Consider the following 17,368-nt stretch of genomic DNA (forward strand, 5'->3'; position numbering starts at 1 on the left):
TCGCCATGTCAGCCTGTATTCATGTTGCACCTCGCATCTGATCTGATCATTGTTTTCTTGTGACATTCAGACCACAGACTGGCTCTGGGTAGCGTTTTCAGCCAATAGCAGTCTCACGTTTCCAAGGACTCATTCCTGCAGGAAAGACCTTCACATGAACATCCGCTGGGCGCGGCAAAGTAAACCGCATATACTGAATGACAAGTCTGACGCGAGGAAACGTCATATTGAAATTAACACAATCAAACACCTGCAAGGCCTCTAAGCCTATAAATAAATCTGTAATATTGACTGTAACTAACTTCATTATCTGTAAGAGCCAATAAGTGGTCTTAACCGGATAGAGTTCATTATTAAATATCGTCAAGATGTTACTTAATGAACTCTGTCCTGCACAAGTAAACTGCATAGCCAGTTTTCCTATGGAGCGTCGAGACAAAGTAATTAAAAGTAAGTAATGAACAACAGATTACCCATCGCACGAGGAAGGAATTGTTCCTTTCTCATCTACCATTCATCTCCAGTTACTGTCTTTCGTGAAAAGTGCGTAGATTACAACAGTCTTTTAATTACTATATACGTTATATTACAATGTAAATGACAGTGACGGCTTCGACTGATTTGAATGGGTATCTAAGTAATTCTGTTCACCAATGAGGTCAATATCTACATTCCCGCCCTGTTCAAGCAATAACATGAGCAGGTACTGGTTTAGACGATTTAAATAGGTATCTACGTAAATTCTATTCACCCATGAAGTCAATATCTACATTCCCGTCCTGTTCAAGCAATACCATGAGCAGGTACTGGTTTAGACGATTTGAATAGGTATCTACGTAATTCTATTCACCCATGAAGTCATTATCTACATTCCCGTCTTGCTCACGCAATATCACGAGCAGTTATTATACCTAGCCCGAACTGAATTTTAGGTATGGTACATTTATTCAAGCGTCACCAAGGCTGCCGGGTTTAACCCAGGAAACCCTATCTCCACTGTCGGCTAATCAGCATGGATTCTGTATCTCGTGCATTTATGCAGCAAAACGTACCATATACTGGCTATAAACAATTTGATAGCACACCAACAACTTTGTTTCTTTTTTTTTCAAAGTGTTAAATTGTGGGTGAGCTTTATGCATTTATATTTCGGCCTGAATTCTTTTTATCGTTTTAATTCGCAGAACAGTACTTTGGTACCCAAATAGCAGGTAAAACTCAGCTGCTCAATTTTGATGGGTTACCCAATGTCGTGTGGTGACAGGATCACAAGTTTATTTCAACGGGACAAATGACTACAGCAAAACTTTGGACAAGTGTAAACCTGTATGCCTTTAAGATGTTTACTGAATTCTCTTGCCTATGATGATCTTCTCTCCAAGCTGGAAATTTCCTTTATTATGGCCGGTGCTTGCCCCAAGGCCCTGACTTAGACTGTGGTATGGTTGTCCGTATCGCACTTTAGTGTCAAGGCGGTATTGACCCCCTGACAACGTCTCCGACATATGATGCGCCCGGGGATTGATCCCCCTCTCTGTCATGGGGGGTCCGGTGGCTGGTTTGGGCTTCCGGCCGTTGACCACCTGTCCGTCTACCGGGGAGCCACCCCGACGAAGGGGAGGCAAAAAGGAATTCTTGAACGACCTGTTTGTGTCAATTTTCAAACTGTCTCCTTTGTCGGCATACGCATGTAACCGATTGACCGAGGACTCGATGGCTGCATAGCTAGCCAAGTCCTTTTCTGCAGCCGCTAGTTTTGACTTCAAGTCATTCACCTCGTTTTCCAGAATCTCAATTTTCTTGTCCTTTTGTTTAGAGGCTATCTTCAAGTCTTGGAGCTGTTTCTTCATGACCGACATCAAGGCGGATTGCCAAACATTGCCCGCGTTTTTAGTTCTCTCTTTGGTTCGCGCTTCTTCGCCTTTACTCTCCTGTTCCTTTACTAAATCGCTATACTTAGCCACTTCCTCTTTAAGAGTGTGCAAGTGTTCGTCGTTTTGTATGGCAAATCGTTTGTACGCCTGTACCAGACTAGTGGCGTTACCATCCGCCCCCAGATGCATGATTATCCAGTCTCGTTCCTCCTGCAGACTCTCGTACTTCCTCTCCACCTCACTCAGATGACTCAGCTTCTCTAAAACTTTGTCCATGTCTTCTAACAAGGTCGTCAGTTCAGGCTTGGGAATGCCTATGTCATCTGTGTCCAGTGTTTTCTTCGATACACCTTGAACGCTGTTTATTTTTCGCCTGATTCGGTCCAGTGTTGACTCTTGTTCTTCGATTTTCTCTTGAACACGCCTTAAAGAAGAGTCGTTCGCGAGGTTGAACTTTATCTGGCGATTAAGTTGTTCCTTGTGTTTCGCGTCCAGCTCTAGCATGTTTTGTTTGAGCGACGATATCTGCGCCTTCAGCAAGGACACTTCTTCGCACGACCCCTTCAGCCTCTGCTGCAGGTCACAGATGGTTGACTGGTTTTGCTTATTTTCCTCTTCGTGTTTGAAGGTTTGCATTATTTGCTTTTCTTTGATGGCCAATGTTTTATCCTTCTCCGTGAATTCGCTTTTCCAAGAATTTTTTACTAGTTCTTCTCTGACCTTTTTCAAAAGAAAAAGAAAAAACGCATTAAATTAAGTGAATTTATTTGTTTAATTATTTCATTATTGGCTTCTGTGATACTCAAGATGGGTTTATATGCGGAGAACCCGAAGTGAATCTTTGCAATACACTTGGAAATCCAACTGACTTATAGCCACCACCGAATGCGCGACGATTGGATTCGAACCTACAACCTCAAAGGTCAGGTTTATCGGCGGTGGTAAGAACAACGCTCTAGTCGACTTACCATCAGACGAAATTGTACACCCATATTACTAACCAAATAATTGACTGAGATGCATAATCAGTAATTTCCGATCCAAACCATATAGTTGATAACACCTTCGACATCGCTTGTAGGATATAGCTTGTGAATGAAATAACGGATTCGTTATTATAGGAATACGCTAATTAATCTCGTAGCAGTCGAAAGTTAATGCGTAACAGATAAGTCTTAACTCCACCCATTCATGAGAACGCATTCTCACTAAATCTTTGTTGTTTTATTATCACATTTAACTAACATTGTCCACACTAATGGTGCATTCAGAGCATGAATTTAGTTCTTCGATTATCTGTAACAATACTACAATCTATGAATGTTTCGATGCTAACCTTATCTGCGATGTAACTTTCCAGTTTCTTCTTCTCGAAATCTCGAAGTTTCTCTAAGAATGGCAGACGTTTTTGGATATCTTTCACACTTGCAATGTCATCCTTACTCACTGGAAAACAGAACCAAATTAATATTGACCATTTACTGTTTATAATTCAACAACAACATCAACGGATCAACAGACTCCTGGTACATACTTATAGAATTCGAGCCGAGCGCACAAAAAGCAGTTGGAGAGAGGACGCACATCGAAGCGAGAACATTTGAAGTTTTTGGTAACGTTTAAGTTACGAGCACTGTTACAAGGAGAGGTAATTTAAAGATTCCAGTACATTGGCAAATCAAGATATACTGTCTCTCTTACTTGTTATTGTTGTTTTTTTGTCGTTCGATTAAATCAACTTAATGCTGACTTTAATGAAATTAATTTCAGTGTAGTACCTACTGAAAAATCTGTTCCCGTTAAATATTATGATAAAATTTCACGTTTTGTACATCAGTGGATGAAAACAGTTGAGAAGTCACGCAGTATTAAAAGTTAATGCGTAACGGACTGAATCTACCTGCTTTACCGTGTAGTAATTAGAGTTTGCCATTTTACAGCAAACGTTACTATAGCAGTCAGTTTACCAGTCAAATGCATTGTAAAAACTCATAACAGGAAGTATGAATCTACTGATTTATGATAAGTTATAACAAACAGAAAACCAACGTGTACATAAATACAAGGGCCAACAAATAAAATGGCTATTAGATATGGTGCCTATAAACTTTCTTGTAAATTTACACAGTGCATGAAGTGGCAATTTTACAGCCAACAGTCTAAGAGAAAGCCATTATGAAACTACTCGTTACGCTTGATTGATCAGGGTAAATTACCTTCGTCCCTAAGATAGTCGGCAAGGAAGCAGTGACCAGACCATTGTAGCAAGTCACAGAACTTGTCGAACGTCTGACCGCCCTTGAGAGGCAGTACCTCCAGCAAGGCGTGGATAATGGCTTCTCGACCTTCATGTTTCTGTAATAAAAGAAGAACCAAAAACTCATCAGTTGCTGCTCTCAGAACCACAAAAACAGACATTGTACTGCATGGCGACAATCGGTACTAAATAACTGTAATATAACTGCTACTTATTGCAAAACGACATAGCATGATATTTCTTTTGATTTGACTCGTTCCATACATAAAAATATAAAAGACTTTCAGCGACGACAGTGTGATAGTTGGTCACACATAACCGGTGAAGTACGGTCAGTTTTCCTCAGTTTGGGTTTTATTCTAACTGTTCAGGTAAATGCTTAAATAGTACCAAATCCTCTAGCAAGATGGCTTAAGCAAAATTAGGTGAAAAAAGTATGCAGTCATGTAAATGGCAATATTAGAGGTCAATGGTCTCGAATGACTCAAGATGCTGTACGGCCTTCATATTTAATATACAAACACGTTAATTGTCAGACTTGCTTGAAGCCAGGTTTATGAAGAATGCTATGAAGAAGTTATGAAGAAACCACAACCACTGGCGATCTCCCATGCAGAGGCCTATTCTTTCGCTTATATTATATGTATCTAGCTTGTGGACAAACTGAACAGAGTCAGATTAAGACAGGGTCCGCACCGTGAATTACAGAACGAAGTACTTTCATACACGGGAACAAAATAACGGATAAGGAAGGCTTTTTTTACTAGATGCCTAACTATGCAATGTCAGGCAGACTGGCATAAAGCGTCTCTGATATGGTACATTGCGCTTTTACTTTTGCCAACGGTTTAAGATTTTTCACAAAAGATCATTTACCCTATATTTGTTTATTCATATATTTATTTTATTGTTGGTTAGTGTCATGATCAAGAATTCTTCTCTTTGTAATGTACGGTAGCGTCATGATCAACACTTCTTCTCTATATAATGTACGCTAGCATCATGATCAAGACTTTAGCTCTTCATAATGTACGCTAGCGTCATGACCAACACTTTGGCTATCTATAACGTACGCTAGCGTCATGATCAAGACTTCTTCTTTATAATGTACGCTAGCGTCATGATCAAGACGTCCTCTCTTTATAATATACGCTAGCGTCATGATCAAGACTTTTTTCTTTATAATGTACGCTAGCGTCATGAGAGGTGACAAATATCTACTTAATCCTGTGTGTAAAAAAGCTAAATTCGTATGTTTAATGTGTAAATCCATGATGGTAAAGTATTTAAGAGTGCTGCCATTTTTTCTAGTCAAACTAACATTCATTTTCTTTAGTAATTCACATATAGTTGCGAGAACACCGACATAGTAAACTCAAGAAGACTGGGTCTGCGAGTTGGTAAGTTGTCATGATAAGAGGGGAGTTTAGCTGAAATATTACGTTCCGCTATGCTAGTTTACCAGTGTCAACAAGTTTGTCACGAATCGCTGATAAAACCACTTGTCTGTTTACGGTAAGACAGGAATTTCTCACCCTGGCGTGACCCAGTCTTTAGAAGATGTTGCAATATAGAATAGGCCAAAGTCTCAACTGCCTCTATATAATCTTTGAATAAATTTAGCCGTTATAACAGACATTCGTACATTGTATTTCCATCTTAAACAACGAAATATACTGAAGACATAAAAATCATAGAGAGTAAAACTAGAAGAGCGACGACAGTGTGGTAGTTGGTAAATGGTCACACGTGACCGGTGAAATAAGGCCTTCTGTCAGTATACTTTATTGTCAGTTAGCTGTTGATGTAAATACAAGAATAGCAAATTATTAAAAAAATTTAAAAATGAAGTGATGTTAATTATAATTTATTGCACGTCACTAGTACGGGAGTGCTGAAAATGCAGAGTTTTCGTCACATTTAACATAGGACCAAAATTCTAGAAAACTGTCCGATATCCTCCGCAGAAGTACAAGAGATGAAATACCTTGATACCTTAATCTGACAAGAGATTAAATGGGTTTTATCTCTGGCTAGTTTTGAAAGAAACCTGATATATTTTATTGGTTTATTCTACTGCAATCATTTAATCATACCCACACATTCAACACAAAAACTAAAAAAGCTAAGACTGTATATACAGTAAGAAATAATGACGGAGTTATTTAAAAAATCAGTCAATAATTTTCAAGGAAGCTGGAAAGACGATCCATATATTCTAGGGGCATAAATTTAATTAGCATTAAAATCGTTTGCCAGGGTTAGTTTGTGAATTGACATTAATCAAAACTCGTGCCCAGTTCTGCATTAATTGTAGCTGTTCCTATATCCAGCGCTAGGTGAGTCAGCAACTGCCGATGGTCCCCTGGGCTTTGCCTGGTTTCCTCCCACCATATTGCTGGCCGCCGTCGTATAAGTGAAATATTCTTGAGTACGGCATAAAACACCAATCAAATAAATAAATAAATAAATATAAGACGATGCATATATGTCCCTAAACCGTGGGGTTTGGCACAAAACGGCTAAAAATCATTATGAATACAAAGCAGTGATTACAATAGTGAATGTAAAAAAAATTAAGCCATCTCGTGACCCGAAGTGCATAGGCATTGCTCTGACCTTTATTTGTTAAGTGGCCTGAAATAATGGGCCTACCGTGTATGGCTGCTCTGCCACGACCTGTCTGTTTACCGAACCACTTACGGCAAGTATGCCCCTATCGTATATCAATATTTGTCCACACCTGCTCGGTGTGGATTACAATATGAGCAACAGTTCGGACCCACATGACCTCGTGATTTGTCATACGGTAGCGCACATTGGACTCGATCCAGGACAGTTGCCATCTTGTCAGCAGACAGATTGAACCGAGCTAACGTTTTAAACTAGAGAGTAAAGGTTGGAGGGGAGGGTGGTGTGGGGATGGAGGTGAAGAGGGCTGTGTAATACTTTTGATTAATTTTTATACATTGTGTATTCTTGTTTTGTATTTTTGTGTTTATTTTGTTATTTTTACATCATGACCTAATATATCTTGGGACTATAGACCCAGAACATACACGCTATGGTTGACGACTTGTATATGAATGTTTGATACAACGTCTAGATTTATACACACAAATTCGCATTTAGTCGACAACACAAATTAAATTTCATTTTCACTGAAACATCACTATGCAAGACAAAGCGTTTCAAGAATGTCGGATTTAACGAGATAAGTCAGTGTTCATGTATGGGCCTCCGTGGTCGAGGTGGCTAGCTTGCCATGGCGGTGCACGATCACCGTGAGTTCAAGCACAGCTTATACTGGCCGTTCGTGGGAAGGTTTGTTAGCAACTTGGATGGTGGTAGGTTTACCCCGAGCTCCGTCCGGTTTTTCCTTCCACCATTATGCTGGCCGACGTCGCATAATTGAAATATTTTTAAATACGTCGTAAACTCAAATCAGATAAAAAAAAATAAATCAGTGTAAATGTGGTTATGAGATGGAATGTCTCTGCATAAGCTGGGCATACACGAAAGCTTAAAGATGTCATACAGGGGATTTTTGGCCACAAAATCCATATTCGCTAATTTAATAAGATCTATGTTTTACAAACTTTAGCTCAAATTATTGCGTTTCCGTCAATATGGGTCTCGTACGTGTACCTGTAGTATTTATGGCATTGAAATGAATGTAAAGCTTGAACAAGTTATCATGCGAAGCGATTTATAAATTTTATTGGAAATTTTGATCACTTACTTTTTTAAAAAAAAACACGTGCACAGAAGAGGCTGATATTTCGTGAAATACGGTCTAAATATATTCCAAAATAATAGCAAAATTTCTAATGGATTTTCGCTCTGATCGAGCCCCTTCAAATTCCGACTTAACGCAAAAAATCTTGTCTCCACTGTCGGAAAATTATGACGGAACTAGCAACGCTCAATCTGAGTTGACTTGAGTTGAGTTGAGTTCAGTTCAGTTCAGTTCAGTACAGTTCAGTTCAGTACAGTTCAGTTCAGTTCAGTTGAGCATGCCGAGCTTTAATTGTACCACAACTTTACCCTAATTATGGTATGCATCCCCATGGGGTCACGATCTCAGACAGATAAGCTTCGGTCCCCCTCCCTCTAAGGGGAATTATATGTCAATCATGTTTGACAGCTGTACATTTCTTTTAATGACACATGAGACCTACGCTGAACTGGTGCCGATAATTGCCTCAAATGTAGAGCCACATTCCAAGAAGAAAATAGTAGAGGAAACAACAAAGTTGGCACTTAGTCTGTCCTCTCGTGCTCTTTATATGTTTAGCCAATCCGTCATAATTTGATGAAGTAGCGTTCAAGCAAACCTCCTTGTTTATTGTTAATACATTCGACGTGTGTATGCTACTGTATATCAGGCCTTGTGAGCATACTGCACCCGTTTACACCTGTACTTGTACACACTCTCCAGCCACCCACACTTAAAATCCTACCAAGCTTCAAGATTGCATTCGTAGACATTCTGTTCAGAAAATATAAAGCATAATCTGACATATATAGACCCATGGAAATTTCCACTTTATGTACATGCTTGTGCTATATCAGTTAAGCGCAGCTTAACTAAGTGCTGAGGAAACCAGACAAACAAAAGGAACCAGACAGAGTTATGTATAAATACAACACAGTTGAGAGGAAACCGCAAAGACCTTAAGATCATACATGGCTATGAGGAAACCAGACAGGGTTATGAATAAACATAACACAGTTTGAGAGGAAACCGTAAATGTCTTAAGATCATACATGGTCATGAGGAAACCAGGCAGAGTTATGAAAAAACATAACACAGTTGAGAGGAAACCGTAAATGTCTTAAGATCATAAATGGTCATGTGGAAACCAGACATAGATAGACGGAAACCAGACAGAGCAAGGCTATTCAGACAAGGCTAAAAGGAAACCACACATGGCTTGGAGAATGTTGTGCAGAGCCCAGAAAAAAGACGGATGTAAGATGCTACCGTACAGAGCTATGAGGATGTCAAGCAATGTTAGGGGGAAACTGGACACAGCCACGAGGAAACTGGACAGAGCTAGCAGGAGGGAAGCAGAGAGATTTAGTAGGAAACCTAGCAGACCGCAGAGGAAACATGGTGTGATACAAAGGAAACTAGACCAAGCGCGAAGGAAACCACCACATCGCAAACACATATTACCGACCTATCCCTAACAAGCCTAAGTTTATTGGCAGACCTTGATTTAAGGCGATATTAATGCGGTATGAAATAAATAATAAACCGACTGCAGTGAGGACTTTTAGAATCATCAGAATTGTCTGTGAAAACAAATTGCGTGATTAGAATCATGTTCATGTAACCTTTCGACAAAACAGACTTATGTCGAAACAAGATTTTAAAAAATCTATTTATTCATATGTTCTCTCAAAATCACCAGGACACTGCTACAATACTACCAATGTAGCGTTGAGTCGTAATATATATATATATATATATATATATATATATATATATATATATATATATATATATATATATATATATATATATATATATATATATATATATATACCGGTCATAACCCTATTTTTCCCTTTTCACATATCGATTACGTTAATCCATACAATCCATACTAATACAGTTGTGTTCACACGCCACAGCCTACAGTTTACAGCCTTTATCGATCACACTACATACAGCTTTAACGCTACAGTGCATGTGGACTAAGTGTTTTATAAGCACATCTAACATACGTAAATAGCATTGAACAGTTTTGTTACAGGCGAGAAAGAGTTTTACAAATTCTCTATCCGCTAAGCGGGATACCATGATTCATGCCTGGTAAAGCTTTGCCTGACACTTTGGAATTGGTAACCATTCTCATCGGTTTGAGATACAACATGTATTATAAGAAGAAGCTGTAGCGTTCAGCCTAATGGCCTAATTTCGGTTTGTGTTTTTATGTGAATCATTGTGACACCTGGAACTTCACATATGGTCTTCGGCATATTTATTCATTTATTTATTTGCTTAGTGTTTTACGCCGTACTCAGAAATATTTCACCTACACGTCGGCGACCAATATTAATGGCCGGAAATGTAAAAGTCGAAACATATAAGAATACACCTGAAAAATAGAACTGAATGGCACAACTTTTGAACGTGACTGCAATGATGTAGCATAGACATAAATAGCCAAGTTGTTTTCTTTTCTCTCTCGTATTAAATATTTCCAAAACAGAACATCTGAAGTAAGTCTACATCAGTGACATCTAATAGATTGCAACAAACATGACTGCATCGTCTAACCTAGATTTGTTTAAGAGGTGTTACCGTAGGGACTGAGTGTTCCTACTATTGATGCATTGACATAAACAGTTAACACTATCTAATATAAACTGCCAAGAGGCCATATTTCACCGGTTTAGTTTAACTATTTGCCAACTATGACACTGTCATCATTGCTCTGGTTTTACTCTCTATGCTGTACGTCTTTTATGTGTACAAGCTACATGTAAGTATTGGTGGGTCCGATATCCATATGCTGTGAAAAGGTAGCAAGGTACTGCCTCGAGTCCTCAGCATGGCATTACAGTGAGGCAGCAAATAGCTCTGACATCGGTTGGCCAATTTCCCAGCTTTGCTTCCACATTAAGCATTCTGAACCATTGACGTGAAACTCAAGTGTTTTAACGGGTTTGCGTTGGTCCTAGTGTAATTCTGACTTTATTTGACCCTGCTGTCCTTAACCAATACAGAGCATAAGGCAACAAATAACACAAAAGTAGCCCTGGGATCCATTCGGATCAGCATACGAGCTTCATCTTCCGCCATTTCTTATCACTTGGTTACGTTGCCTAGCTTACCATAAATTACCATAATTAAAGTTACCATTGTGACGACGTTGTGTGTATCGCCCTTTTAGTCTACAACGTCCCACCTACATGTACATCTATACTGTCGTGACATAATCGATGAAAGAGATGTAAATATAGTAGACTACGGCACAGAGGGTAAAACCAGAAGAGTTAGAAGATGGTCACAAGTAAAATCAGACCTCCTGTCAATTTACATCACTTAGGATTTTAATCAAGACCCACCAAAAAGGAACAGGCTAACTTCTACCGAACGTTAATATTTAGGATAAACACATGCACGTTGTTCAGTTAATGTTAATGTGCCCGCCTCACTAAAGCTGCAAGTATAGACCCAACCGTTATCATCAGACACAAGTAATCGAGTCAATTTTGCAATTATTAATTTCCGTGTTTAGTCATTTTTTTTTTATTTCTTAGACGTACAGGTTGGGTTAAAAGATAGAGACAGGCCAGCCCCGGTCCAATTCGTAGGACACAACAGACGGCACCACAAATGCGCAAAACCCCAGACTAACATACCTAAAACAGAACAATGACAGCGAAATCTTTCTTTAAAAATCTATATGATCTGCCTATGTTAGGTCTTAAAATTTAACCTAACAGATCAACTGGATGAACAGCTTTGACTTTTTTATCAATATATGAATCTATGCGTCGAAACCGACATTCGTATATCAGCATTCAACCAATATGGACGTATCAGGTAAATAAACGCAAGGCGACTTCCCCAAACGGCATATAACACAAACCACCCAAGAACTAAAAAAATATATAAAGTACGAAAATAGGACGGAAGCATGCGAAGAGAACCATTCAACAGTTTTCAGTGAAGTTGGAAAGGCGCAGTGTATGTTCAAGACGACTGAGTAAAATCAGGATTCAAACTGTGTAGTATGTTAGTATATCAATTGTTGATAACAAAATATGTATTTCAGTTGCGCTTTGATTGCAACTGTGTATATATCTAAAGTGGCGATCTGAAGTTACATCCCCTTGCCCCTTGTGTAACTAAAATACCAATTAAAATGTGTTCCATGTACATGCCACTTTCCTATGTATTAGTACAATTGAACTTGCTGGCGGTCGTGGGTTTCAACAGGTTTCCTCCCGCCATAATGTTGATCGCCGTCGTATAATTTAACTACTCTTCAGCCAGGCTCCAAATACCAATCAAGTAAAGAAACAGAATAAATAAACATGGAAGCTCATTTCGACAGGCCCAGATCCCTACTCTCGGAGCATGTTTTGTCACGGCACCATTGTAATGGGTAACATAATAAGAGCTTAAGATAACGCAGTGTCAGCATAGCGAATAGACATGGAACAACACACAAAAGCAAGCCCTCTATCCACTAACACAAGTTCCTCAATAATTTATCACATTACTAACCAAAATACTTGGGCTTATTGACGTTCGTGAAGTATGTAGAATTACAAACCTACATGCACACATATTTGTGTTCATATTTTGAATTGTTCAACGTTGAAACCCTTGTGTGCGTTATTCCCGGCGTCAGTCACAAAATACGGTCGTAAATGAGTGACCTCATGGTTTCAACACATCAACATCAGTCGAGCGCTATTTATCATCCAGATATTTATCTTTTCAAACCATTACTTACCTGAATATCGTCGAGTATGAATTGTGTCAGGACTCCTTCAGCCACAAGTTTTCCCGCAAATTCTGGTGTCCACACGATGTTCTTGGCCAAAAAGTTCCTGCTGTTTGCCAGTGCTGTTTTCTGCTTGTTGTTCATGATGTCCAGTATAAAGATCACCTTTAGCCCACAGTAAATTCTGAACTAATCGCCAACCATTGTTCATCTGAAGAAGAGATCCGGGTGTCCATGCGTTCATGTGTGATGTGGACGCTCAGTTAACCACTCCTGTGCACCTGTTAAAGCTTTACCGTAGACTGTTGCCTGCATATTGTACTCACTGGCGCCTGGTGTGTTACCGTGCGGTCGGTCGCTAGTATTATGTATGTACGTAGAGTTTTCAAAGTTTGGTTTTTGGAAAGTTGCCAGCCAAGCTGTCCATTCAGTCGATATCCTCTTAACTTACCCCACTATGATTACAAGTGGCCCTCGTGCTGAATGTATGTTATTACAGTTCATTTAAACCATTGAGCGCCAGACTAGAATCTGTAGCCACATGTACTGCACCCTGAGCAATCTGTGAAGACAACAATATTTATTTTTTTCAGACTGAATCTTAGCCCCCTAATCTTCACATTTGTTCTCTTTTGACTTATTAATACCGGACTATAACAATATGGGCTTTAGGTGCAGAAGCCGCTTTTTGCATTGAGCCGAATAGTGGAGCATAGCGATTGTCGAAGCAGACTAAGAGTATAACGATCCATTATTCTCTGTTATAATTGTATTGTATGTGCTTCTCTTAGTAGATATTGAGAAAATATTCACTGGATATCCACTTCAACAAGGGAATCACAAAGAAACGATATCAGAATGCTCGGCGGTGTGGAAAACATGTGAACACAATAACCTGTGGTGACTATCGGACAAAGCCTGGCGGCTACATCAATAGAATCCGCGATCCGTGTCCGTAGCCTTATTAAATTCGAGTTTTATATTGACAACAATTACAGTCGGTTGGTTATTAGATGGTTTATTGCCGAGTTCCTCCCAAAACTGTTAATTCCATATCTGTTTGTATACACACGAAGTATGTGACGAACAGTCTCAACTCAACCACCGACAATGGCAAGTTCGGAGTTCGTGTAATTAGCCGTATTAGAATGTATTGGTCGTAAAGTCCTTACCAATGTCGTTTAAATTAAATTCAGGTGTGGTATAACAGGCATTTGTATGATAATTGTCAGGTGTAATGATTTCACGTTCACTAATCGTAAGACTGAAGTCATAACAGTGGCTGCTGGGTCCGCGAAATCCTGAGAAATGACAATGTCACAACAATACTCAAAAGTCAGTACGTGAGTGAATTTAGACTGCGGTTCGCAGCAGGCGTTTAGCTATTCAACGGGGACAAGTCATTATTTCTATAATTTATATATAAGGCTATATCTCCATTAACACTGCACCTACAGACATCATATTTGTTACATTAGTGACACTTAATACAAGCTATCATGCGATGCCAATGATTCCCGATTCTAACACCACAGGGCTCTTCTTTGAATAGCAGCCTGAATAGCAATCCTGCACGTATCTCCATTATTCACTGCACATACAGACATCATACTTGGTACATTAATGATACTCAATACGGGCTGTCATGTGATGACAATACTTCCTGATTCTAACTCCAGTGGGCGCTTCTGTGATTGGCAGAAGGACATAATAATATATAATGTATAGAAATAATGACTTGTCCCTTTTGAATAGCTACCCGCCAACTGCGATCCGCAGTCCAAGGTATTGCACGTGAAGTCAAAACGTTCTTATTGACTTACCGGTTTTCGAGTGTGTGTTTGTTTAGGCTGTGGATCAGAAAGACGTATAAGCGAGCAGAACATCTGACTGAGAGCCACTCACAAGCTCTGGTTTTCCCTTCAGTACTGTAGTCTTTTACATTGTGTTACTGAAAAAACACGAATTCAACTGGTCGATTATGAGCATCCCCCGAGCCCTTGTTCCTTTGTACTATTTTAATGTTTTGCATGTTAAATGAGATGACAACACTTTCTCTAATTCTAGAACAGTGAGGTCTAATAATATGCAATTACCATCATATGAACCTAATTCTTCCATGGTGATACATATTTACATGAACAGTGAGAATAAAACCGTTATTTATGACCAACTGCCGAATATCACTCTCTCCTCGTGGCTCTCGTTTTACTCTATGCCGTGGTTCTTTTATACTGAGGTGATGATTTTTGGAGCGTTGCGTGTTGGTCGATTATACGCATGTTCAATGGATTGCAGTCAACCTGAAATAATACAACGTCTATCTAGACAGACAACAGAAGCCCTTGAGTGAGTGAGTGAGTGAGGGCTTGGGGTTTAACGTCGTACTCAACAATTTTTCAGTCACATGACGACGAAGGAATCATTAGGGTGCATGTACGTGTAATGTGCCTCCTTGTTGCAGGACGGATTTCCACCGCTCTTTTATTTAGTGCTGCTTCACTGAGACGACTTACCGAAGGCAAGTAAGGCACCCCGCCCGAGCCATTATACTGATACGGGTCAACCAGTCGTTGCACTATCCCCTTCATGCTGAACGCCAAGCGAGGAAGTTACAACTTCCTCTTTTAAAGTCTTAGGTGTGACTCGATCAAGGATTGATCCTGGATCTACCGGTCCCGAAGCGGACTAGAAGCCCTTGAGAGAAGGGGATTCGGTCCAATGTAACATTACAGTTAAGCGAGTAAAAAGCGGAGCAATGACCCAGGAGTCTCTCACCAATGCAGTCGCTGTGAGTTCAAGTCGAGCTCATGCTGGCTTCCTCTCCGGCCGTACGTGGGAAGGTCTTCCAGCAACCTGCGAATGGTCTTGGGTTTACCCCAGGCTCTGCCCGGTTTCCTCCCACCATAATGCTTGTCGCCGACGTATAGGTGAAATATTCTTAAGAACGACGTAAAACACCAATCAAATAAATAAATAAATAAAAAGCAGAGCAATGACGACACTATGATAGCTGGCAAATGGTCACACGTAACCGGTGGAATACGGCCTCTTGTTAGTTTACCTCAGCCAAGTTCTGGCTGTTCATGGAAATGCATAAATAGTAGCAATTTATACGCCCTCTAGCACCATGGCTTAAGCAGAATTAGGTAATGAAAGTGCCATGACGTTGAATGCAATTTATTCGATGTCACTGATCTAGAAATAATGTCTTGTCATCATATTTAATAAACAATATATCCATGTTTCCATTACTTCATTCTGTAAACTCTTGTATATGCCATTTGTTCTCTATGTTAATTTATATACAATATGTTGAGTTTAGTGTTAAGGAGGTCCACTCGTGGCTATTAGGCAGTGGGAAATCGTCGTTGAGCAAATAAAGAATTAAATTAAATTAAATATATCCATTCCCATAAACCTAACGAGAGAAGGGGTATGTGTTAGGGACGATGTGGTGGGGCGGGGAAAAGGGGTGGAGTTGGGGAAGTATTTCAGATATTACGCTAATTGTTTTCTTCGGCTTCGAACGCTTTCCCTCAGTTGAAGCAAAAAAAAGTGAAGTGAAAAAAAAAAAACTCCATGTCATGAGCTAACATCGTTACGTTACAAAATTATTGCGCCGTCCGTTTGTTTGATATACTTTGGTTTAGCATTGTTTTCAACATAATGTCGAAAATATCACTATTGTGTCTCCCGGTATCGCAGGACGGTCAGAGTGCCGATTTCTTTACAGTGCCGATTTACAGTGCCTACGCACATATGCCACCGACTCGTCTATACATGCTTACCCGACTTGTTTTGTTCTTTTCTGTATACAAATACGTCTAGAGTAGCAACCTTTCCTTTAGTGCCGACATTTTATAGTGCCAATTTGTTTGTAGTGCCCACACCTGTCTATACTGCCTACTCGTCTAAACGCAAACTTGGTCTATGGTACCAATTTGACTGCAGTGTCAACTTGTTTATAGTGCCGATATGTCTATGCAGCCATTGGCCAGTGTTGTCGACTTGTCTAGAGTTCCGACCTATTTACAGTATCTAAATTTCCTGAGTGCCGGCTTTTCCATATACCGACTTGCCCATGATGTCGACTTGTCTGTAGTGCTTAATTGTCTGCATTGCTTACTCCATTTTAGGATACCGATTTGTCTATGATTTATTTATTTATTTGATTCGAGTTTACGCCGTACTCGAGAATATTTCGCCCGGAAGAAACCGGGCAGAGCCCGGGAGAAACCCACGACCATCCAGGTTACTGGAAGATCTTCCCACTTACGGCCGGAGAGGAAACTAGTCTATGAAACCGACTTGACTACTGTACCAACATGACTACTGTGCCAACCTGTCTACAGTGGTGATTTTCCTATATCACGGAGGGGGCCTCCGTGGCTCAGTTGGTTAGCGCGCTAGCGCAGCGCAATGACCCAAGAGTCTCTCACCAATGCGGTCGCTGTGAGTTCAAGTCGAGCTCATGCTGGCTTCCTCTCCGGCCGTACGTGGGAAGGTCTGCCAGCAGCCTGCGGATGGTTCTGCCCGGTTTCTACCTACCATAATGCTGGCCGCCGTCGTATAAGTGAAATATTCTTGAGTACGGCGTAAAACACCAATCAAATAAATAAATAAAATAAACCTATATCACTGACTTGCTTATTGTCCGATGTGGAAGACATGGAAGACATGGAAGACATCGGGCATTGTACACCGGATTACCCCTAAGCGAAGAAATCGGCCTGGTCAGACACGAGGCTTTACCCTTCGAT

At 40.0% G+C, this 17,368-nt stretch overlaps 1 protein-coding gene across 1 annotated transcript; it reads right to left on the bottom strand.

Annotated features, from left to right (window-relative positions):
* Positions 1 to 694: 694 nt before the first annotated feature.
* LOC135479436 (CAP-Gly domain-containing linker protein 1-like) lies at positions 695 to 12,914 on the bottom strand. The gene is made up of 4 exons (XM_064759263.1): positions 12,615 to 12,914; positions 4,091 to 4,229; positions 3,211 to 3,320; positions 695 to 2,594 (listed from the first exon to the last, which is right to left on the bottom strand). Exons 1-4 carry the CDS (start codon positions 12,747 to 12,749, stop codon positions 1,344 to 1,346), a joined length of 1,635 nt encoding a protein of 544 aa, XP_064615333.1. The 5' UTR covers positions 12,750 to 12,914; the 3' UTR covers positions 695 to 1,343.
* Positions 12,915 to 17,368: the final 4,454 nt, after the last annotated feature.

This window comes from Liolophura sinensis, chromosome 12 (genome assembly GCF_032854445.1).
Source record: "Liolophura sinensis isolate JHLJ2023 chromosome 12, CUHK_Ljap_v2, whole genome shotgun sequence".
Lineage (NCBI taxonomy): Eukaryota > Metazoa > Mollusca > Polyplacophora > Chitonida > Chitonidae > Liolophura > Liolophura sinensis.